The sequence below is a fragment of the Manis javanica genome, chromosome 12 (assembly GCF_040802235.1).
Source record: "Manis javanica isolate MJ-LG chromosome 12, MJ_LKY, whole genome shotgun sequence".
Lineage (NCBI taxonomy): Eukaryota > Metazoa > Chordata > Mammalia > Pholidota > Manidae > Manis > Manis javanica.
In genome coordinates, this window is record NC_133167.1 from 31,739,156 (window position 1) to 31,765,115 (window position 25,960).

General features: G+C 35.1%; 1 protein-coding gene, 1 long non-coding RNA gene and 4 other non-coding genes across 7 annotated transcripts; 1 reads left to right on the forward strand and 5 right to left on the reverse strand.

The window, feature by feature from the left end:
* Positions 1-14: 14 nt before the first annotated feature.
* Positions 15-4,312, forward strand: LOC118970695 (uncharacterized). Its single transcript, XR_005058748.2, has 3 exons — positions 15-361; positions 616-682; positions 3,937-4,312. It is a non-coding gene; the product is annotated as an uncharacterized lncRNA (long non-coding RNA).
* On the reverse strand, positions 3,640-25,445 carry NOP58 (NOP58 ribonucleoprotein). Of its 2 annotated transcripts, none has more exons than XM_017650844.3 (15): positions 25,189-25,445; positions 20,375-20,451; positions 19,535-19,587; positions 16,119-16,240; positions 14,599-14,735; positions 13,015-13,079; positions 11,946-12,080; positions 11,128-11,273; positions 10,350-10,476; positions 8,762-8,925; positions 7,712-7,846; positions 7,403-7,464; positions 5,760-5,893; positions 4,319-4,482; positions 3,640-3,918 (listed from the first exon to the last, which is right to left on the reverse strand). In XM_017650844.3, exons 1-15 carry the CDS (start codon positions 25,231-25,233, stop codon positions 3,868-3,870), a joined length of 1,617 nt encoding a protein of 538 aa, XP_017506333.1. In that variant the 5' UTR covers positions 25,234-25,445; the 3' UTR covers positions 3,640-3,867. The 2 variants fall into 2 exon arrangements, with proteins under 2 accessions (XP_017506333.1, XP_017506334.1); XM_017650845.2 differs by lacking the exon at positions 25,189-25,445 and adding an exon at positions 19,213-19,337.
* On the reverse strand, positions 10,099-10,182 carry LOC118970705 (small nucleolar RNA SNORD11). Its single transcript, XR_005058761.1, has one exon. It is a non-coding gene; the product is annotated as a small nucleolar RNA SNORD11 (small nucleolar RNA).
* On the reverse strand, positions 10,982-11,067 carry LOC118970706 (small nucleolar RNA SNORD11B). Its single transcript, XR_005058762.1, has one exon. It is a non-coding gene; the product is annotated as a small nucleolar RNA SNORD11B (small nucleolar RNA).
* On the reverse strand, positions 19,357-19,443 carry LOC118970703 (small nucleolar RNA SNORD70). The gene has a single exon (XR_005058759.1). It is a non-coding gene; the product is annotated as a small nucleolar RNA SNORD70 (small nucleolar RNA).
* LOC118970704 (small nucleolar RNA SNORD70) lies at positions 20,120-20,208 on the reverse strand. The gene has a single exon (XR_005058760.1). It is a non-coding gene; the product is annotated as a small nucleolar RNA SNORD70 (small nucleolar RNA).
* Positions 25,446-25,960: the final 515 nt, after the last annotated feature.

Sequence of the window (25,960 nt, forward strand, 5' to 3'; positions counted from 1 at the left end):
TGAAGCCAGCTCATAATAGCAAGGATATTTCATGTAGTGCTTTTGGCTTATGTAGTACTTCTATGTATGTTTTTTTCTCTGGTCAATAGCACAGGGATCTTCCCATTCTGACAGTCAGCTTGTGGCCTCTCTATCATGCCTAGCTGATTATTAGAATGTTGCTGGCCCAGCAGATTACAGGATATAAATAGGTGCATTTGTTGTCTGACCAGTTATTTTCCTGGAATCAGACACATTTACGCCCGCTAAAGACCAAGGCTTCTCTGCTTCTTGGCTCAGATTTGGAAGGAAGGAGTATTGAGGCCCCAAGAACTCACGAGATGGCTTCCCCACACTTCTATGGCACGGCACCGCTTTCCAGGTACCAAATCGCGAAAGCTCAAAGGATGTTGGAGAACAGCTTTAGGGTGGGGATTTGAGGTGCAACAGATGCATCTATACTTAGAACTCTCTTACCTGCCACGGACGGGGTAGGTCTCTGCTGCTGTTTCTGTTGTTTTCTGCTTCCTCAGTGCATGTTTCTTGGGGCTGATAGTGTTGATCTCTTTCATAAATTCAAACTCCACTTTCCAGCTTTCGTCTTCCTAATTCCCTTATTTCTCATCTTCTTTTGAGGTCTCTACCGTCGCTTCCTTGCATTCCCCTTCCTCAGGCAAGACTTAAATGGCATGACTTCATCAAGGTTGGTGTTCACTTTGCGAACTCTCTGAAGGCAACAGTTATTGCATCTTCTGCTTCCTTGAGTTCTCCAGACTAACAACAGACAAGTGCCTGGCCCATAGCAGGTGTCCCCAAATGCTTTTGTGGACCAAGAATGCTGTAAAAATCTACCTTAGTCTTCAGAGATAAAGACCTCAGAATTAAAACAAAATAAATAGCATGTTATTCTTTAAAAAATAAGATTTTAAATTATGATCATTTCAAAGCAGACGGAAAAAGAGAAAACAATACAATGAACACCCATATACTTACCACCAGTTACTTCAGCAAGATTCCAGTGATCTTCAGGCTATTAAGAAAATGCTCCAACATAGAATAGCTTGCACTTTCCAGATTCATGAAACACTAGCGTTAGAGGCATTCTTAATGATCTGAATAGCATTGACTAAGTTACTTAACCACCACTGTGTGTATATTTCATGTGTAAAATGGGTATGTTAGACAGGGTTGTTAGAATACAAATTAATGGCACCCAATGTAGTAAATGCTCGGTTAATTTATCATTTTAGGCTTATCACTTCATACTTTTCAATAAATAAGACCATAATTAAGAACCATGGAAATAATGAAGAGCTGTTCTTAAAACTGTGTAAGCTGTTTGCATGAGCCTGAGGTAGAGGACAGTCACCTTCTTATCACTGATTTAGTTACAGCAATTTTCTGGCACATAGTGGTACAGTGTGTTAAAGGGGTTATCTTTTCCTACTCACTCAAATACCTTTCAGTTGGTAGCACAAGGCTAGTTAGGAGTGCATAATCTTGAATATGACTTCAGTTTTGTACTGATAAATGAATCCTCTTGTACATCTTGACTACAATTTTAAGTAGCAGAAAGGGGAAATGATCCGGTTTAAAACCACTTAATTCAAATTAGTATTTAAAAAAAGTTTACTACTATGTGCAAAACTTGTATTATCAAGGAGGGAGCTGGGGTAGATCTGAATAAAGACTTGAGACACTCTTGTTAATAGGTGCTTTCTCTTAACACTGGTTGGAGACTACATTATTACAGTATTTTACAAGAAAACTGGCACTGTTTTATATTTACATCCCTTTGGCACAATTATACATCTAGAAATTTATCCTATAGGAATATAAGTACATGAAGATAAATTACAAAGGCATTCATTGCAGCTTTGTAACAAAGCAGCAACAAATAATAAACCAACAAAAACAAAAATTAGATGTAGATGTACCCCAAAGAAAAATACTCACTAGTAACACTTGCATGTGAAAATAGGCTGGTATGAACACCAATTTAGCATTCTTTAAGTTTATAGTCAAGAGAGACTGAGAAAAGCTGAGACTTTCCATGTCTGGAACTAGTCCCTAAGTTTATCTTATTCTTTCAAAGATGCTTTTTATGCTGTTTGGTATGTTGCATGCTGCTTCAAATTTGTTGTTCTGAGATTGGAGCTCTGGACAGAAGACAGCTCAGGCAAGGCCTTCATAAGCATACAGAGGACACAGAGACAGTGTAGAATAGTTTAAACTAGAAAATATAAATTCCATTTTTTAAGGGAAGGGGGTGAAGAATATTTTTTGAGAATCAAAAATTTGACTATTTTGTAGCCCAGTCACAGAAATTTATCAAATATACACACCATATAAATATTAGGTATATGAAATTCACCTGAATTTCCCATTTCAGATTGTTTCAATGGGACAAGTGCTTCACTTTAGCACAAAGAACCAGAAACTACCTTTTCATTAGTATTTTCAACAGTTAAAACTTTAAATACTTAAGAAGCTAATAGCTGTGATTCAACTAGGTCTTCTCCAGGCTATAGATTACCCAAAATGATTATAAGCTTAATTAACATTCTCAAACTCTACCTTAAGATAGGAAATTTTGACTACATAGCCTTCACAGGTCTATAGACCACTCTCATTAAAAGCTATTAAAAATAAAAATCTGTTACGTCCCAAATCAAGGATGTGTCTGGGGTGCTACTGGGTGATGTAAAATGACAACATTCTCCTGGGAGCAAAATAACTAGTTTTATTACATAATTTAAATATCTAGGGATGGCCACATCTACTTCATGTAGCATTTACTTCAAGCCAGTATCTAAATTTGAAACATACTAACATCTCTGAAAGTCTGTATCATCTGATTTTCCACAAACCACTGTTAGGTGAAGTTGAGCTTTATCTCTGATTGACAAATGAAGAACTGAAGTTCAGAGGGGCTGAGGACTCACCCATGGTTACATAAAAAGAGGTATAACTCAAATCTTATCATTTTATGGCATACACAGAGATGCAAGACCTAACAGTCCTAAGAAACCTGTGGCTATAGCAGTCAGCCAAGATGCTATTCACAAATTAACAATAGCTTAGAAACTAAGTTCTCTCTTTGGCGTTCTATGTTCTGGTTTATACCTCACTCCTCCTGACCCTCCATCCCCCACTTTTTGGCTCATCTTCTTCTCCCTTTATTCCCCCATTCTTTACTATAAATCCTTTAGTATTACCTTTTTTAAAAAAGCTCACTTTACGTTACTTTAGAAACAATCAGGGTCTAGACTAATAATTATTCTGTTTTACATTTCAGAATTTTGAACAAATAACTATAAGTCAGGGACACAAGTTTTTTTTTTGGTAGAGATACTGAAGTTTTGCTCACCTAATTAAAAAATTTTGAACACAAAATATGGTTTTATTTCAATACATACTAGAGGCAGGCAGATAGAAGAAAAGGAGAAAACTGAAAGTTCAAAAGGCAAGAAACATTTAAGTGAGGTTCTTAAATTGGTCCATCTAATTGCTGCCTTCCAATGGGCTGTTTTGAATTGATGATTCACAACTCTTTTCAGCCATAATTATCAAAACAATAACCCCCATATGCTAAATTAAATATAGGAAGGGCCGAAGATTCTCTATCTTAAACACAGAGATCACAGAACTGCCTTAAAATACAAAGAAAATATTTTTATTTGTATAACAAAGACTCTAAGAAATGATGACATAATAAAGTAAGCAGAGCTGATGTCAAGACACAAACAGGTTTGAAAGCTTTTGATGATTAATCACTGTTTCATCCAACCTTCCCTCAACCATTTTAGAGAGCTTCTCTGGCATATTCCTGACTGAATCTTTACGCAAGATGTGAAATTCAGGTGATTCGATTATGGCTTCCTTCCATTAGTCCTCATTATCTTTCTTTTTTTTCTTTTTCTTCTTTTTTTCTGGATTCTGAAAATAACCAACAAGAATGCTTTTGAAAGAGCTGTAAGTGCACGGGTGAGTAACAACTTTTCCTTATAAAAAGCAAAGCAGACTTCTATTTCCCTTCAAAAAAAAATTGGAAGGAAAGATTAAAATCTAAAAACCACTTCCATTAAAGTAATCTGTGGCAAATCTTATATTCTTCCCCTTACTACTACTACTACTAAAAGCAAATCCATTCTGTAGTAAGATTCCAGTTTTGAGAAATGGCTTTTTATAAGGTAAATACAACAATGTCACTTTATTTTTACCTCCCCATCAATGAAAACCATTTTTTAAAACTGCCTGCTCATTTCTGATACATAGAGTGGAATAAAATCAGAGATCCTGTACATGCCAATCAAGTATTAGCGATTATGACACCTACAGGAATTGCTGTGCTGGTACATGGTTCTTCCTCAGAAAGTGGTTCTTCCTTAATGTGTTTCTTCTTGTCCTTTTTCTTCTTCTTCTTCACAGATACTGCTTCTTCTTCTACCACTACCACTCCTTCCTCCTCTTCTTCTTCCTCCTCTTCCACAGCTTCTTCAACTGAATAGTTAAGAATTAAGACACAATTAACACTATCAAACCTCACTTTCCCAAAAACCTAAGACTCAAAAGTTTTTCACATCTTTCTGGGCAACTATCCAATGTTTTTGTATACTTTTTTAATTAGAAGGTCCTTCAAGTACCTACCTAATCCAGTACGACTAACTTCACAAACAAAATAAAGCTCAATGAGAAGCAAATCTCTCATGATCATGTAGCTATGTAGAGAAATTAGGATTAAAACTGACTACCTAATCTCCAAACCCAATGTTTTTTTTGAGAATAGTCAATTATATTGGGATTGAAAGTTTGTGCTATGGAGTTAGGAGACCTGGGCTAAAACCTGCTCTGACTCGGATTAAGTCATGTAACCTCTAAGCTCCATTTCCTCATCTGTAACATTTAATAATATCTATCTCATTGGATTGTTACTACAATTTAACAAGGTAACACACAATGCTCCGCACATTAGAATGAGAACTCAATAGGTAGCTAGCTTTAGAAATTAATTCATTAAATACTTACTTAAACCCTACTATTCAAATGTTGCTAATGGGATTGCCTTATTGTTTAATAAGGAAATAGAAGCATAGAAGTTAAGTAACTTTTTTGTTTTTCTCATCTAGGGCAGAGGCCCACATTTGCTGATTTGACCACTTCTGAACACTAAGGTGTTTAGAACCAAAATTCAAACAAGCCATTGTTTAATGTCTACTCTGTGGTAGGCAATCAATATAGGTGCAGCAAATAAGAGGGGGGAGTACTCTCAGCAACTTTACAAAACAGCCTAGTTCACTAGAGAGCACCTACTAAATATTTTACTGATGGCTGCCTACCCAGTATGTTATTATTCTAGTCCATTCCATTAAGAGAAGCAATGAAGAAAACCACTGCTGCATCAACTTTGTTCTTAACTATAAAACAAAAAAATTTCAGCGAAGAGTTTAGAAACCACAAACCTTTTCTTCTTTTAAACTGATTCTCAAAATCGTTCAAGTGGGAGGGCTAAAGCTTTAGTACGTTTAGTATAATATGTAATTCCACATATTCAAAGAAATGCTTCTTATATTCTTCTATGAAGTCTGCTAAATTTAACAATATCCTAACTATTCCCAGAGAACATGTTGGCTTATTTAAATACCATTAGCTTTCAATATAGGTGGTTTTCACAATAAAGGTCAATGGCATATACTATCCCAAGACTTATGACATTTTCTTAAGGAATAAAAATACAAAAGACATTTAAAAAATTCAAAAAAAAAAAAAATCAAACTAACCTTTAATTTTAACCCTGGATTTTTTGGCCTTCTTTTCAACAATTTCATCCTCTTTATCTACTTGTTCTATCTTGCGTTTTTTAGAACAGGTTGGTAGTGTGGAGTCACCAGAAGGATCGTAAGTCTTCACCTCACTGAAAGCCAATGAATTTTAGAAAATCTCTACAAGTATCTGTAACTAAAATAATTCTAAAGAGAGTTGAAGGAAATGACATTCATTTTAGTGGCTTTGGAGCAGTTTACAGAAACAAATAGCTCCCAAAAGGTAGAAAGGAATGGATATTTTCCAGGCAGGTCAATCACACTTCAAGAACACTGGTGAGCTAAATTATGATTTGGTAATCCATGTAGTGATTATGGTACAGAAAAACATTCAATTAGCATGGGGAAAAAAAAATGGAGAAAATCTCTCTACATTAAATGATTACTTGATGAAGTAAAAACTGAACCAAGTCTAGAACATTGTAATTCATTGGAAACCAAACCACTGAACTCAAGTTTAATACAGATTTCCCATCACAAGATTCCGAGAGACAGAGGATCAAAAGGGAATACATATGAAGATACCCTAAAACCTAACCTTTGCTTTAGTTCTAACATAGCAGAAAGAATTGATCTGAGTGCTTACAAGGTGAACTAAATCTCATAATTGGTGCTTTATGCCATATATTTAAAAGCATGAGCATAATGGCATGAGAATATTAAAAAATTATGCAAAACAACCTAAAGGATATTCTATTTTTTAAGGTGACTTGTAGACTCAGGGCTGTTTAACTTTTGTAATTTAGAAACATATTTTATCAACTATACTTCAATTAAAAAAAATAAATGAAAAAATTATTTTAAAAATCCATGTTAACAAATTACTTTAAAAATTACATTGTCCTTGTAGAAAGTGCTCATAACTAAATATATCTGGTTTCCTTCCAGAATGTAATACAGGAAAACAATTTTTCTGAATGTATATATTAAAAAAAACACATAAACATGTAATTATGAGATATGATTGTATACTGTACCTCTACCTACTTAGAGCATAAGATTTTACTATTACAACTCCTAATTGATTACTAGAGTCCTAAGTAGAATTTATGAGTCAATGACTAAAAATGTTTTTAGAGTTCTTCTTTATATATACTGCCAAGGTGCTTCCCAGAAGAGCCATACATTCCACTTCCATCATCATACCCTCACCACTACTGAGCATTACCTCAAATAATAAAGCACTTCTCCCCATACTTTTCTTTCATTAATTTCATGGTGCAGTTTAAGAAATGTTTCTCTGTGGATTAACTCTGAATGGACTTTTTTTTGATAAATGGTATTCTATACAGGAACTATGAATGACAAATATTTATAATCATTATCTGGAAATGAGTAAGCTATATATTAACAAAGAAAAAAGCCAAAACAAATATGCCATATCTATATATATTTACAACACTGAAAAATATGTGTATGATCAAAAACTAGAAATGAATATGGAAGAATAAGTAGCAAAAAAATCAGGAGGATACTGAGGTGCTTAAATTTATTATCTGTTTTATTTTTTTTGTTTTTCAGATGCTTAAATTTAAAACTACTGTCAACAACTACATTTAAATAAGCAGAATTGTTCGTCCATTTTCCCACAATGTACTCACCTTTTATGTTCATATTTTTCTGTTTTTGCTAATGCCTTTCCTGTTCCACTTATTTTCATTATCTAAGGAAAAAGAAAAATTATCAATAATTTTCTAAAGAATAGTCTCTATAATATATACTCTAGGATATCAATTCTTAGTAAATATAAAGGACACTGTTAACAGCAAGCACAGAAAGAATATATTAGAAAAACTAAAATGTATTAGAAAATAAATAAAACCGTTTAGCAAGTGAAATGGGCTAAGTACATAAACTACTCACAGCTTATTAACAGGTAACTGCTACAATAGGCAGGATGTCGTTCTTACCCCTCTATGTTCCAAGGTCCTCAACCTGGCCTCTAATTTTGCTCTGTTCTCAACTCCCATTGCAGAACTGGAATCTTCACCAAAAGCATCATATCGGATAGCCAGAACAGTTTTGGCAGCCAGCATTCGAGAAATCTAGGAGAGCTTGAAGTTAGAAACACTCCAACATACTCCAAGTTGAGATATAAAAATCCTTTCAATGATTTATTCATGAAAAAACTACAGCAAACCATCAAATCTATCATTCACTATAGGATTTTTTAAAATCATAAATCACCGAAGTATGAATAATACAATTCAAGCCACCCATCTTATATTTGAATCTTTGCCACAATATAATGGTTGATAATACATAACCACCATCATTTGGGGGGATGAAAAGATCTTGTAGTAGTTTGTGTCTAAAGCCCAAACTATTCTTCAAATGACTTCTTTTAGTTTTTATTCAGTGACATTAGTTCTACATTATGAGATAGATCATCCAGAAAAAGTACAGCCCCTGCTTCAAGCATTTTAGTAATTTCCTGAAGTTTTTTTTTCCCATCACTCTCTTCTGAATTTAATAAAACTTCAGTTTCTGTAAAATTAGGTGTCCTACAAAAAAACTTTAAAGTATTTAATTCAATTAAGCCTCAGATTCCTCATCTATAAAAGACACCTACATTTCACAGGGCTAATAAAAAGATTCACTGAAGTCCTATAGTGTTTTAGCACAGTGCATGCATGTGCTATTATTTTTTATAATTCATAAATTTTGATGCTAAATTGGTTTCCTGCCACACAGAAAACTTTTGATGTGCATTCTATCCCATCCTTCATCAACAGGTGGATTATAGAATATAGAGTGGAAGAAAATGGCTTTAAAAGGACCAACAACACTTTCTTCTTATTGTTTCTTACCATGTACAAAAGTGCCTTTTACTTAAAAAATTCATCATTCTCTATTTAATGAGAAAGAAGTAACAGAAAGATATATTGCATATTAAGGAGCAGGAAGAAAATGGTTGTTCAAAAAATAAAAAAGCCCACCTCAGGAAAAGAGTAACTCACCTTCCCTTTGTGTTTGGGACTTGTCTGGCCTACAAGTGAAGCGTGATAAATGAGACCATACTTTGGGGTATCTCGCCTAGACTTGAGGGCTCTGAAGAGTGCCTTTTCTGCTCCAAGAATCTGAACTGTGGAAGCTGCATGTTTGGCCAAATTCAAGAGAGAACCTTAAGAAGAAAAAAAAAGTTACAAGGAATATACTTCCAAGTATTTGAAAGTTTCATATGTTAAACACAAGATCTATCGTCTAACTCAACCAGAGTAAATGAAAATCCGATGTAAACAGACTCTATGATCTGGAATTCCCTAAACATCCTGATGCCTTAGTACTTGTGATTCATCCATTAGCACCACAAGCAGAGGTTTGAATGAATGTCTATGACAAACTGAAGGTTAAGCTTTACAGTTCAATTTTACTTATTTACCTGAGATGCTATTACTATGCTAAATTCTATTAGCATACCACAGGAAATAGAAATATAAACATATATTGACAGATACTTGCAACCTAGCCCTTATTTTCCTGAAACCTTGCATATTATTCTACTTCAGATATGAAAAAAATATATACAAATAAATGGAGACTCACTAGGACATCTCAGTAGTAAAACTATGATAAAAATTTCTCACACTTTACTTACCTTTGTTAAGATATGGATAAGGAGATTTGTTTTTAAGTACACTAATCAGGATCAACAGTTGCTGCTTTGATTTGTTGCAGATATTATCAGAACCTGCCCCCCAAACATTAACGTAACTAGAAACATGTTTAAAATTCAACACACACTTGTGCTAATCCCTGTATCTCTTACTGTGACAAGTTCAGCTAAATCTATGAAATTGTGGATGTAAACAAAACCATCCCAATTGATCCCAACCTTACTTTAGCTGCAGCTTAGAGTATTTCAATGGCATATTTGTCTGATTAATGATGTAGCTAAAAGAGCTATTCTAGTTTAAACATTTAGATGTAGATGTTATATTAAGATCTTCTGTGATGGATTAAAATTACTCCAATATAAAATAATAAACTATTTGCAAGTATTCAATTATACAGTATTTCTTGTAGCATACCTTCTTTATAATATCACCATACATGTGTATTAAGTTTTATTATAAATCACTTATTCAAAATATTTTTCGATGTCAAAATATATTAAAATAGCATATTCAAGAGTAAAACATTCTCAATCAAGGGTATGTATCAGCTGCAGTGATTTCTTAAAACTATTCCATTTTTAATCTGAGCTTTCAATATTATGAGGTATTAACTGATTTCACCCTGCTACATTCATGATTATTCTAATTAACCATAACAAACTTCTGACAGTGGGCCACAAGTGTCTCAGAAGAGGTAGTGACTAAAGATGCCTTCATTATCCAAAAGAAAATCAGGCATACAGATAAAAATCACCACCGAACACTTGGTCCTGGTCCTTACCTATATACTTACTATATTTACTATGTCCACAAATAAATCTTCTACTTGCTATCTAAAATTTAATAACTGTAGTTTAAAGATTTTAAAAGAACCCTAGCTAGAAAAATAATTCTAAATATCCACGTTTATGAATTTCATTGAAATCATCACCTGCATGAGCAATAAGCCGTGCTCCAACTAATTCTCCAACCATGACTGTAACATTGGGTGCAATGGCCATCATTCGATTTTGTAGATATTCATAGAGCTGGGTTCTGTATTCTGAGATTTCAATCACCTAGAATAAGGAACAAAATGAGTAAGTCATAAGTGACTTAAGAGTTAAAACAGTGTAAAATTCACATTATCTAAAACACTGGAGTCCTAAGTTATCACAGAGCAGCTGTGTATCCCTGGGAAAACAAACCATTCCTTACTTCAGTTTCCTATAAAAGATCTGTTTTAGCGAAGATTTTATTACATCATGTATGTAAGCAACCTAATACACTGCCTAAAAATGTTAGTCAACATTACCATTATTAAAAAAAAACAAAAAAAAAAACCTCCAAAGGCTAAACATTTATGTCACCTTCTCTTTGATTCTTGTATAGCTATCTCCAAATGAGGGGGGTGGGGGAATCATCCCAGTCTATGAACATATAAAAGTTAGAATTAAATAACTCAAGCTATACTTCACTGCCTCAGTGGATTTATAATTCATTATTCAGACAATGATAACAATACAAATAAATTAGTGCTTTTTTAACTTCACTTTAGTATTTATTTCCTTTCTATATAAATCAAGATGGCATCAGATGAGGTAGTGACTGAACACCCTCATATTCATTTATCAGGTGAACAATAAGTTTAAAAATCATCATTGCCATCAGAAAATTATTATTACAGAGCTGGTACCACCACAACTAGTTTCTCTATGTGCTGAGTTTACCTGAGTGCAGAGATGGAGAATGTTGCAAATGTCTTCTTCTGAAACCTCTGTTCCCATAGATATCTCTGCAGCTGCTTTCACTTCTGCTTCAACTTCCTCTGGCAGTATTTCAGAAAGTTTGGCTGAGGCATAATTCTTCCTATCGCCTATGGAATGTTTGCAGAGGATGAAGGAGAATCACTCTTCAACAAATTATATAAAATCCACCAAATAGTCAAAAGAAAAAGTAGAGATAAGCCAATGAAAAGGGTGCCTAAACAAAACAGAAAGCGAACAAGTTTGACCTAGTAATTCTCCCTATGTAAAGGCTTAATTTTAGAGATTAAAATCCTCACCACCTCCCTCCAAAATAAATAATGTGTATATATATATATATAAAATTAGAATAACAAAATACCCCACAAAATAGGACAAATAATATTGTGATAGACAATTTATCACAGTATAGCTTCACCTATACTGAAACTAGGGTCATGAACTCTTGGGGTGGTAGTATGGTAACATAGTACGAGCCAAGTAACACGTATTTATTAATAATCCTCAGGTTCCTCTACTAGTTACATCACTATATCATTAGTATATAATGTAAACATTAACAGTATAGACAAAACACTACTTTCAGTATTAATTAATATTAATACTTTTGGAATATCCCAAGTCTACAGTTGCCCATGTCAATGGCAAATCCGCCATTCACCTACGTAAGTTGTAAAAAACTCCAGGGAGTTTAAGAAAAAAAAAAAAAAAAGACTATTACTCATGTTTTAGGATGCAAATAAATTGTTATTGTCAATGCCTTAGAGGATAAAGTTACTCACCAACTTTCTGTAAACACTTGCAGTAAGTCAAATTATCTGAAATAATTTTTCCTAATTCAGGAAAATGCCAGCCATACCATTCTCTACACCGCATAATGTAGTTGTTTAGTTCTTTATCTAAGTCATCTAACAAGGCTGCAGGAGATTAAAATGAAAAAGAAAATAGGAATTTAAAAGGGATTTTAAAAAATTGTGGTAAAATATACATAACATTTACAATTTTAACCATTTTCAAGTTGTACAGTGGCATCAAGTATATTCACAATGTGCAACCATCACCACTAGGCATTTCCAGAACTCTTTCATTATCCCAAAATAAAATTCTGTATCCATTACCTCCCCATCCCCACCCCAGGCAATCTCTTCTATTTTCTGTCTTTTAAGAATTTACCTTTTCTAGGAACCTCATAAGCAAAATCACACAATATTTGTCTTTTTTGTGCGGCTTATTTCACTTAGCATGTTTTCAAAATTAATCCATGCTGTACCATGTATCAGAATGTCATTCCATTTTAAGGAATACAATATTCCATTATATGTATATATCACACTTTGGCTATCCACTCTTCTTTTAATGGGCATCTGGATGGTCTCCACCTTTGTCTTTTGTGAATAATGCTATTATAAACACAGATGTATAAGCATTTGAGTACCTACTTTCAATTCTTTTGGGAATATACCTACAAATGCGATTGCTGTTTAACGGATTAAAATTGGAAATTGCTAAGACTTTGATTTTTCTAAACATTACTTAATGACATGGGAAAATAACCTATTATAAAGTCAAGTGAAAAAAGCCAAACAACACAATGCAGATCCCACTTACGATTTTTTTCATGGAAAAAGAAAAATTTATCACTTTATTAATAGTATAATTCACATTATCTCCAATTAGTAAAGTTATGGGTAGTTTTTCCTTTTTCTAATCTGCATTTTCCAATTTATTGACTTACTGAAAGTTCTAACTGATCTCCTTTCTCTTCCTCAACAGACAGAATTATAAGAGTTGTTATAGTAGGAAAAAGGCATGGGAAAGAAACAGATTAGACCTCACATGTACTGTACTTACAAATTGCCTGAACAATCATTGTGTCCACTTTATCAGCGCTAAATTTCAATCTATACCGGGATAAGCTGGGGGAAAACAACAAATTACTAAAATAGTATCTGGGAGCAGCATTTAATAAGCATCTTAAAATAAAACATCTTGAAAAACCTTTCTTACCCAGATCCCCCTCCCTCAGAACTACATTATTTTACTTTTCTACACAGGAAAATCAGTTGAACAAGAATGTAATACGCAAGATCAGGAAACTACATATTTAAAAGGAAAATACATCTGGTCCTGCTACAACCCACATTTCTTAATTTATGGAAGATTAATGGAATAATGCTGGGTAGTGCAAGTCATATTGGTTCATGCATGATTTTTTCAGCAGACTAATGTTTTATACCAACAGGTAAGAATAAGTGTAGCAATGTAACACCTAAGAACAGAAAGCTGTGAACAAATACTGTGTATGAGGTTTACTTGATCTTGGCACTATTAATATCATGGGTCTCATAATTTTTTACTGAGGGGGTTATTCTGTGCATTGTAGGGTGTTCAGTAACAGCCCCAGGCTCTATGCATGATATATTAGTAGCAGACTTCACACCCCGCCCCAAGTTGTGGCAACCAAGAATGTCTCCAGAAATTGCCAAATGTCCTCTAATAGACATCTGACTGCCCTTGACTGAGAACCACTGCTGTACACAATGCCAATTAATCACAAATTTGGATCTTGACTCATTTTAGCTATTCTCTCTTAGAAATGCTTATAACACAGTTCTTCCTGAGGTTTGTGCATTATTCTCATTTCTGTAATTTAGCAATTTTAACCCTTCCATCAATCCATCCTTTTTATTTTGGTTCAAAAGTACTGACTCTTGCTTACTGTATGTAGTATTCCTTTACATACATTTAACATATTTATTAAACACACATTCACAATTCAATGTAAATTTAAATAAATTATTTAACAATTTAGGGGTACTGTTTTTGATAGTGCTCTGGTTACAAAGTTGCATGGGTTTTGGGCAGTCTAGCCCTTAATTCTATTTTTCTTTACAAACCCTGCAATTTCACAGAATGCCAAGCTTTTTCAGGAACACATTAAATCAGAGTACAACAGTAAAGTCTATTCTAAGGACCTCTGGTTAAACATGATGTGTTCTCTTTGCATTTTTTTTTTTTTTACTCAGTAAGAATCAGAGTACTGAGTAAAACAAGGAACACAGATACACACAAAGCAGGAGACCATAGCAGATGAGGACATTTTAGGAAATGGAGGGGTAGCAAGTGGTTTCTAAGAGATAAGAGTAAAGAAAGAAGAGAAAGCCTAGGAACTGTGGGATAAAACACTAGAGGGTATAGAATGCCTATGATGAGGACTGCCTGGGTTCACATCTTGGCTTCATCATTTACCAGCTGTACTGACTTTGGGCATAAGTTTCCTCATCTGTAAAATGAGGATATGACTATACACCCTCAGACTACTTTCCCATGAGATTGTTATGAGGATTAAATTAATATTTGTAACAGCTTAGAACAATGCTATGTAATTGTTTATTAAGTAAAAATAAGCCAGCTTTATTCTCCAGTAAATCTCACCTGTGTGCCAATCCAAGACACATAGCTGCCATTTCACGTGGTTCTACCCCAGGGATTAATCCATCCATTTGTGAGCGGATTCCTCTCATAAGTTCATTAACAACAGGACTATGGATACAACTGAGATTCAACTTTTCCTATAAGAGTAAGAACATCTGTATTAAATAAAGGAATAAAAGTTCTCTTGAAATCATTTAAGTGTTAAAATAGCATTGATTTAAGTATACAGATTTCTCAGTTTCATAACAGTTCCTAGTATATTTGTGGAAGAACATGAGTAACACTGTTGGTGGAAGGATAAGCTTCCTGAAAGACAGCTTTTCTACATGAATCAAAAGCCAAAAAAAACATGAATACATTAGTGTTTTGTTCTTTTTGTTTGTTCTTTTACAGCTTCACATTATTTAGCTTTTTAAAAATTATAAAGGTAATAAGACAGAAGATTTTAAATCAATGCAGCAGCACTACAGAGAAGGCAACTGAATGAAAAGCTAAAGTTCTGAGCCTTAGGCCTATTACATATAAGTAACTGTTAGCATCCTTCAAGTACTTCCAAATATATACAGGTTAATGCAGACACCCATACATTACACAAATTCACTAAATACACACATACATAAATCTTCATAAGTACAGTTTAAGTTTTCACTCATCCCACAAAACAAGAAAATAAATTTTGTTCCACACACCTTCATTTTTTACTTTGCAGTAGACTTGCTAACTCCCTCATACAAATCTATAATTCTAGTCCATCAAATGCAAAAAGTGACAGGCATGCAAAATTATATATATTATACCAAATGTTTAGGAAACAAATATTTAGTATGTATGAGTGATAGCATAAGATTTTTAAACAGAGAAACTGGAGAGAAAAAAAAATACCCATAAAACCGAGCATTCAGCAATTTGCTCTTCTGCATGCCTTTCTATGCTTATTATGCTAAAATTATTTTTAACAGAAAAACATAAACTAAGACTTGTGGGCACTTTAAAGTGTAGAGATACAGACTGACATGATAGAAAAAGTGGTAAGGTTAGAAATAATCTGTTCAACTGAACTTACTAAATTCGCAATCATGGCTTAAAAAGAACCCTCAAGTATTTAGCACTTTCCTACCTAAAAAGACCTACAACATAATGTATAATCCTTACTTCAGGATTCAGAGATATTCGTGACCTACTAAAGTTTTCTAAAAGGCAGATACACGAAAAGAGAAATGTCATAACCCCATTTACGTTAAAAGAAAAAACATGTGGCTAAACATAAATATGGCAGGATATACATAGTGTCAACAGATGACCTCTGGGTGGCAGGGTTAAGGCTAACATACCATTTTTTGATATAATTCTAGTTTCTACAATGAACAGGCATTACTTAAATATTCTCATATTGGAAATGATTTCTGTCATCTAGGAAAAAAGATCAAGTACAAGAACTTATGACAACTCATTACAAAGGCTAGGCTTGGTAGCTATAACAGTATAGTGAGCTCTGATTAGCAGGCATGACAGAACTTTACCTTTATGACCCCTCCTAATTTGGCATCAGCTACAGCCAAGGGTTCATGGGCTTCTTTTACTATTTTCTTCAGAACTTTTTTCAGCTGCTTATTGATTTTGCCTTCCATCAAAGCTGTGAATGCTTTTCAGGGAAAAGAAAAACAAAGAGTTAACTATTACATTTTTAACTGTTAGGCTTAAGATCTCTTTTAAACTTAAAAACTAACACAAAACACTTCCTTTCCAATAGGGTTGAGTTTTCACTTCTGAAATGACATAACATAAAAATGTTTTACAAGTTATACATTTCACAATCTCATTTGATCTGCCTACCCTCATTTCCACTCTAGAACCAGTTATACCAGATCCAGCATTACTTTCCCTCTGTCCTATGAATCTTTTGAAACTCAGAGCTAGCATTCATAAAATGTTAACAGTATTTTGAAATGACATTCCCTTTCCTATGTCATTACAGACAGATGGGCCTGATGTTCTGGATTGTGAAATAATCTAAAATCCTGCCAAGCTGGTAAAAAAGGAGTGTATTCATTAGAAGGTTCTGCTGCAGTGTAAGCCCAAATGAAAGGTGGCCTAGGCCTTATCTTCGCTTATCCATCAGGCCTCTGCTTGTAAACGTCCAGGGATGGAGAACTAATGAAGGCAGCTTATGTAATTTTGAGACTGCTTTCATTTTAGCAAGTTCCAAATATGCTGCTTCATAACTCACATTCCTTAGACCTACACTTAGATCTGGACCCACATGGACTAACACTTCTTAGGATATCTGTCTGGGTTTTGGCTGAGTTTAAATTATGCCTGAAAGGGAGAAAGCTGCCATAATTTCTAAGGCTGAGTAGTTGGTGCTTCATGAGCCAGTTACTTGCTCTTCTCTCCTGACCACATCTCCATCTATTTGAATTGTAAGCTCATTTCATTCAGGAAGATGAAAGGTTAAGACAAAAAACATCTGGCTGCCACACAGTTCGTTCTTACAGAGGTCTCTCTATGCTCTAAGAAGCTAAGATTCAAGTTATCTTGTTGTGTTCTAACTTTTCACATACTGTACAACACTGACTTCTCCTAATCTACCTTTCTAACAAGTTGTATTCTTTCAAGTTTTAATCTTTCATAATTAAAAAATTTAATTCAACTTCCTAGTTCTAGTTTTCAGTCCTTTATATATACACTTTAACACTTCAATCAAGTGTTCTCTTTTAAAGTTTACTAAAAGTAAACATTTCTACTCTAGATCTATTCTAATACTTATAAAACATTTACCTTCCCTTTACCAAAAAGCCTGTAAATTACTCTTCATGAGTATTTTTAAGAGATGGTATACAGAGATGATGAAAGAAGTAAGGGGAAGTTGGGTCTTTCCTCTATTTCTCTTCTCTACTGGCCTCTTTTTCAGCATTCCCTAGTAGTCTTCCAACCATCCAAACGTCAGCTGGCCCAAATTTTACTGTAGTTATTTGAAAGACATGCAACTTGAAAATTTGATCAAGAGTAAAAATAAAGCTCTTGGTGCAACCAGACTTTCTTCGGCTACGGAGTTTTAAATGCATATTCTAACATCTACAACCAGTCAGTTTTGGTTCAGTCATGCCAAAACTGCCTTATAACACAGTGTGAAGTATGTTCCCAGGAAGGATTCTGCTCTCTTAATAATAATGTGATGTTCAACTTTCTTGCACATGTGTATGGAAATAGGCATTGTTAGGTTTCTACGGCCAGATTCTTCAGAGAGCTCCTACTTTCATTCATTTAACCAAAAAATATTTATGTGCTAGAATATAGGGATTTGACAGTAAAGAACAACATAGTCTCTGCCTTTCTGGAACTTATATTAGGTGTTTTACTAGGATGTCATTTTTAAAGGACTCCCAAAAGCTCAGTAGAGAAATGAGATACCTCTCCAGCCTCAGATTAACCATCTGTAAAACAGTGATACCATCTACTTCACAGGACAGCTTCACAGATTATGTAACAATTTTAAAGTGATGAGTTTACTATCTGACAATCACCATGTGATCAACATTTTAGCTACTAATGGTAAAAACCTGCTTTGGTTTGGGTTAGAGCTTGGATGTATTCATTCAACTGTTTAATCAGGACTGTCAGAAATATCCCAAAAAGATTAGAGAGATCATATGCAAAAAAGGAATTACAAATAAGCCATTTAGAATCTGGGCTACAGCAATTTACAACTCCAGGAGAAGCTACTCAACTCAGTCTATGTGAATAACACCTCCCACAGTTGGAGAACAGCTTACACAACCTTGCTTGGGATTTTACCAAAATTCTACTCATAATCTTAAAGCTGCATTGAACAGAACCATCTTTTAAAAAATTTTCCAGGCAAAAATGACCACAGTTGTGCATTTTGGCTCTGTGTCTTTAATTACTAGCTACTGATGAAGCAGCCTAGAACTACTTTTGAAAACGTAAAGACTGGCCCTATTGTTGGATCTTCCTTCAGCTTACCCCTCTGCCAAGGCTGCAGTGGCCCATTAATATATGCTAGCATATTTAGTTTCCTAATTTTCACAAGAGAACTATATACCCTTCTCTTATGCCTGATGAACAAAATTATTTGAGTCTGTCAAATTCAAATTCTAACTAATTTTAAGCCATATTCTTCTTTATGGCCCTTTAGTTTTGAATCAAACCACAAAGTAGTGGCTGATTTGATTAAGAATTTAAGTAAATGAAAGATTCATGATTTAGGGTTTTATATTTGGTCCTCTTGTTTTCCCTAACATAAAAAAACAACAACAACCTTATAAGACCAAATGCCTACTGAAGCTAAGTCTAGTTAACAATAAATTGTATTACTGGATGTCTGCTGTCCCATCAAAAGAACTAGCTGAAAGATACGAGCATCCATACTTCTAAATCACTAAAAATCATGCTCCCTGTAGGGAACTCCTATGCCTCTCTATAGTTTTCATATTAAACATACATACACACAACCTCTACTAGTTTTCTTGAAACTTTGAACAATACTGTGTTTTTCTGAACTAAAAAATGTGTATTGCTGGAGAGATGCTTTATTATTTCAACTGTGAACCCTGGATTAAAGTTACCAGAGAGCTGTGTACTTGACCACATTACCTTGGTCCCTTGTAGAACAGCTTTTACTGAATTGTGCTTCAGTTATGCTGTTGGTTTCCACAGGGAGATCAACTTAACCACTTCTCACCTCTCATCACATGGTTGGGGGGAGGGGGAAACCAGCCCTATGGTGAAAAAAGCTAACTCAATGTTGTCTCAGTGGTAGTGACGAATTTGAGTTAGATCACTTAAATTCAGTTCAAAAAAGAATGCATCATTGACAACATTGAATAAGGTTAACTCAGGCAACTGAAGCAATCTTTTAATGAGGATAACAAACTGCCAAGACTAAAAAACAAAAAAATCTAGTATTTGACTTTACCTGCTAATGCTTCTGCTGTATCCTGAAATTTCTCAAAATGTTTTAGCTTTACTCTGGAGAGAAAAAAAAAAAAAACGTTATGGGGATACACTGATTTGGCAAAAGCCACATATTTAGGAGGGACACAATGGACTGTTTCCAAAGCATACACCAATAAAAGAAACTTCCCTGTCATTGGGTATCAGGGTGCAAAGTTATTCTTAAAATGACCAGTTTTGCTAAATGTTAGGCTAGTAACATCTGGACTGTTACAGAAAGGTTGTAGGGTTTGAAGGAAACTTAGAACCAACAACAAAAAGTTTGCTACCACAGCTAAACCACAGGTTATGCTGAAGCTTCAACATAACCTCTGCTGCTTAAAGCTGGACACAGATGACTTTACTATATAGCACAGAACTGTCCTAAGAAAAGGTATGAATCCTTCCTATGTCAGAAACCTCACAACACTGACTTGTCCATCAAGTACAAATGCCATTAAAAAATACCTTGTTGTCAGATCTGACTCCTGTTACCCTTATTTTACCCCCAACTCCCTCTCCATACACTTCGGTGCACACTATCATTTTCTATCAAACACACAGTTAATTCATCATTGTCTCAGTGGTAGTGACGAATATTTGAGTTAGATCACTTAGACTCAGTTCCAACAAGAATACATCATTGACAATGAATCAGGTAACTCAGCCAAATGAAGTATACAGTGCTTAAAAAAGAAAACCAGTGTTCTACTGTGTCTAAAATAGTGCTATCATAAGCAAGGTTTTCTCTCCTAGTCAAGGAATACATACACACCAACCTTAAATGTTAACTACTTAATTCATAGTTTCAAGATTGACTTACATTTTATTTGCTTTCTCTGGAGTTTCAAATTCTTTCCACAAACTATCGACCTCTTGAAGTTTCTTCTCATTTAAAACCTGTAATAAATAAATAATTTTCTTTAAATAGCATAGCTTGGGCATTTATAACTACACTCTCAAGTACAACTGAATATGTATGAGGGTGGAAGAAGCTATTTTTCTCTCTGAAATAATGAACCAGTTATCTTTCTCATCATAAATTTTTGGTCAAATTAATATCTCAAGTAGCCTGTTTCATAGCTGAAAGAAGTTCAGATTTAGGGGAGTCTTTGTTGAAAACTTTCTGGGTTTTTTTTGGTATCATTAATGTACAATTACATGAACAACATTATGGTTACTAGACTCCCCCCACTATCAAGTCCCCACCACATACCCCATTACAATCACTGTCCATCAGCGTAGTAAGATGCTATATAGAATCACTACTTGTCTTCGCTGTTATACTGCCTTCCCCGTGCCCCCCACTATATTGTGCATGCTAACCACAATGCCTCGTTTACCCCCCTTATCCCTCCCTTCCCACCCATCTTTCCCAGTCCCTTTCCCTTTGGTTAGTCCATTCTTGGGTTCTGTGAGTCTGCTGCTGTTTTGTTCCCCCAGGAAACTTTCTATTTTTAAGGATCTCCTAACCCTTTCACAAAGCTTTCATTATATTTGTGGAACATCAAAAGATTTCCAGCTTTCTACAGAGTAAATTTTGCTTTTTACTGCTATGATCATCCTAACAGGAAAATGTTATTTCTCTTAAACTAAGATACCATCAATTAATTACAAGACACATCCTGATGTAGGGAAATTTACAATGCAAATAAAAAAAGGAGCACTTTAAACCTATGATACACAACCATTAATATTTAGGTATATATTCTTCAAGACTTTTTAACTGTCTAGGCAACATCTTACTCATGCATACTTTTAGGAACCGTACTATATACATTTTAGTGTATCAGAGACATAATCCTAGGTTTTAGCAACCTAGAGTTGCATTGTATGAATAAACCATCATTCATGCCCTTATTGGTGAATATTTAGGTTATTTCTAAATTTTCCTTAACTATCCTTCAGAAATCATTTTTGTATGTATACATGTATTTTTACAGGACCTTTACGCCAAGTGATCACATATGAAATGCATTATTTTATGTTGACAGATGTAACAAAACTGTCCTGACTTTGGAAAGTTTGTTGAGAGAATGCAGGTAAACATACCCAAAGTTGACTGATTGTTGAGGTTATGGACCAAATAGGGTACAGGACTCATGAGTAAAATTTACATCTTTTCTAGTTGAAAAGTAAGTATCAAAGACACCATTTGGCTAACAACTGGCATATTTAAGAGACATTATCACCATCCTTAAAGTAACAAAGGCAATGTAATGAAAAACATTTATGATTGCTCAAAGGTCTCCTTAACTCTGTTACGGTTAACCAAACCATGGCTACTATGTATGTTCCCACTCACATATTGAAGAAAACATTACTAATAAAGACAGCTAGAACAAAATAAATAGACAATTGTTGCATTTTATTACACATTTGTCTCAAGTTTTATCATCCCACTAGTTTACTTGGTAGAAATAGTGTAGGGCTATGGTTACCATTAAAATCTTTAGCAATGCTGTTACATTGCTTGCTCATTTTAGACCTAGTCTTTTATACTTTGCAGACATACTTTATATCTTATAGTTTCTATATTTACAAGTAAAATTAGTGTCCAGGATTTGCTCCAGTGGGGGGGGGGGGGGGGGATGAAAGACAATACAAAATGGGCCCTTGGAAGCTGGATGATGGGGCACACAGGTAGGCTTCTCTCTGAAGTTTTTCACAACACAAAGTAAAACACAAACAAATGCACTCCACAGCATGCCAGACATACTTGGAACATCCTCCTCTATCAGACAGGAATGAATTTATAAACAGGCAAGAGCACATGATATCAAAAGGTGTATCTTCCCTAAATTACACTTTTTTTACTGGTTATTTTAGGGTTTTCTACACATTAAATTTGATGCTAATTTTTTTAGTTTTACTTCACAGACAAATGAGTAAGTACTGTTATGATCCTTGTTTGAGTTAATGTACAGGGTGACTTGAAAAGTTTCAGATGCGTTATTATCTAAAAATAAATTGATACATGCAATAGGGATTGGCTTCAAAAGCATGCTAAGTGAAAACAGCCAGACACAAAAAAGCTGTTCATATTATTCCATTCACATGATATAGAAAACACAAAATTATACAGTCAGTGGCTTGCCTATAGCTAGGACTGACTTGCAGACAGGTAGGAGGTATTTTTTTGGGGCGAAGTATTCTAAAATTGAATTGCAGAGGTACTTGCACAATTGCATAAATTTTACTAAAATGTGTGTTTGCAATAGAGCTGTGGCACTACAATAAGTAAAGCTGAAGTACTGCACTGCTCAGTAAACATGTTATATACGAACTTTGGTATACACATAAAAATTCTTTTCCTCAAGGCCCTAATGAGGAAACACACAATATACAATGTGACTACCAAAACTTGAATGGATTAAAATTAAAAATTCATTTCCACATCTTTACTAGCCACCTTTCAAGTGCTAAAAAGCTGTATGTGGTTAGTGGCTATCATACCGGGCAGCAGAACTAGAAAAGGTTTAGGATGACTAACACGAAAGATGTCTAGCCTTATTCTATGGGCCATGTGACACTGGGACACAGGTTTTTTGCAATATTCTAGAAATAACAGTAATTGTTCTTTTATGCACTGTCTTTGCTTCCTATATAACCCTGTTAACCAGAAATAATTTTTTGAAAATACTGAATTCTTTTAAAATCATTCTGAATATTTGGATATATGTATACCGGGGTATAATATAAAATGCACTCCTTACTGTGAATTGAGATTAAAAAAAAAGTTTGAAAAACCTTCTTAAAGCATTCTCATTAAACATGAATTTCATGCAACCAGTATAACTTTATACCCCAGCATCTTGAAAGATTATGGGAAGCTAACAATCTTGCACTGTATATCTACATTTATCTATATACATGTATATCTACAACTCACATGCCACAATGGTCCTTTTAAAGTGTAAAATACTTCTAGTATTTTCACAAAATTGTGCAACCATCAGTAATTCCAAAAGATTTTGTATATTTATTTTATTCATAAAGAATAACTGTTAACTACAAATGTGTAAGTGAATCAACCTTTCACAATTTAACAATTTTGAACAGTAACTTGCAGAAAAATAACATTAAACACTGCAACAGAATACTTAAAATTTGTTTTTATGGAACAGAATACTTTTGATTAGTAGAAATCAGTTCGTGAAGAGATACAGTTGGATATTTTAGGACCTGGGTCTAGAAACCATACAATTCTAAGCCTCTTCCCCGTAGCATCCAGTTCAGGACAGAATACAGGGTGCAATTTATATGAAATTCATTCACAGACACTAACTGGAAATATGACAGATCATGTTGGCTAAGAGAATTTGGGGGCACATGCAGAATTTACAAGATCACAAGAAGGTGGGGGAAAGCTTTTTGAAAGCCCTTTAAAGGCTTTTTAAAATTGCTAATGTTGCAATTACAGACAACTCCAATGAGAGTAAAAAATACGCTAAGCGTTTGCTTTTTCGTTATTATTTTCTCTCTTAAAAATAAGTACTTAATGTATGTAACAAGTACAAATAGTGTATTTTCAAATGTCAGAAGAGAAACTTGCGAATAAAGTGAAAAACCACCAAATCAACATTTTGGCACGCACCTTTCCAGACTTTCTACATCCACATCGCATACAGTTTTTTGATTCACAAAAATCATGCTGAACACATTTTATCTCATTTCTTGCCTTATCAGCCTATACAGGAAAATTTTGTTTTTAGTTGTTATATTTGGGGAGCTCAGAGGAGTGCCTGGCACGTGGACAGCCCTCAATTAACCCCTTTCCTACCATCTTAATAGTATCCAACTACACGAATGTCCCACTTGTTCAATTATTTCCGTGCTGATGAACTTGTAATTTAACTTCAAACTTCCCCTATTAAAACAACCAACTCTCAAACTGTCACCAGCCCAGCTTTCTCTCCTAGGCTTCAAATCTGAAATGACGAATGCCATTCCCACGTCTAACAGACACTGCAAGTTTTCACACAGCTCAACTTGGAATTTTTTAGTATTTCCCTCCCACCAAAACACTCCCCAACAATCCTGCTTCTCGTCTCTTCCCTAACATCACGCACCCACTTATTTAAACTAAAAACCCAGTCTTCAATCCATCAGCCAATCGTTTAGTTACAATGAAAATTTCTCCCGACATGTTTCCCTCCACACCAACCTTAAACCAAGCAATTTTCTTGTCCAGATTAATGCAAAAAACATCCTTGCTTCTTTTCGACAATTGTCCCCTATAATCTACGCTTCACACAGCAAAGCAACTTTATTAAAAGACAAAATTAGGCCAAATCATTCTGCTTAAAATCTTTCATTCTTCAAAACATTCAGAATAAATTCCAAACTCTTTATTATAACCTGTAAGGTTTTGAGTGCTAATTCTAATGCTCCTGATCTGTAACAAGGCCATATAATTTATCCTGTAATTCAGACTCCGGCGAACGAAACGGTGGGGCCACGTGTTCACCGAAACACGCGTCTCCGAGGCCCAAAGTCTTTCCCTTCCTTCCAGAGCAGGTGGACAAAAAAGGAACCCACGCTATTATGAGGAGTCCTGTCTCCCCCTTAATCTTTCCCCCTCCTCGCCTGCCCAACACCCGCCTTCCCCCTTCAATAGCTCCATCTCCCAACTACCTTAAAGATGGCGTAGCCGACGGACGTTTCAAACAGCACCAACATGGTGAGGCGGGGTCTGGGCGCTGCGCGGCCCGCCGTGAGTTCTTACAAGAGTGAAAAAGCTCCGCAAGGCCCCGGCAGGCCAAGCACAAAAGCTCAAGCCTTTCTGCAAAGAGACACACCACGTTGCCTAAACGTTCCACAGCCGACAGCGGGGTGAAAGCGCGTACACGCTTCTCCGCCGCCAAGGCTTCTGAGATGACGTCACTTCCTACAGATGAAGCGCAGTTTGGAGCCCTCGCTTCCGGTTCCCGCTACAGGAGGCACAGGGGAAGGTGGGGGTGGGGCGGGGTACAAATGAAGGAAATATCGCGAGATTTCTCAGGGCACGAAGCGCTTTTGCGCAGCTCACCTGCCGCGGAAATTCGAAGGGGAAGGGCTTGGCTTTTTACTAGCATGTTTTAAACTCACATATATACTATATTTTACTTTGAGAAAATGCGCAGCTGTCTCGTCTGTCTCAAGCATCTGGAATTTGGGGTATGCCAACACGCCAGATTTTACTTTCCGGATGTAGGTGCCTTAAAGTGAGGTATTTAGAAAGACACCATGACTCACCGTACAAGCACCCCTGGCTGTTATTTAGCACCAAACTGATATTTAGCACAGATATCTTAAAAATATATGTAGGTCTCTCCCATTTTTGCTACAACAACTCTACGGTATGAATTTAGACTTTATGTCCTTGCTTGTGTGATTTGCTTTGCTGGGACTTTTCAATTTCAGTGCC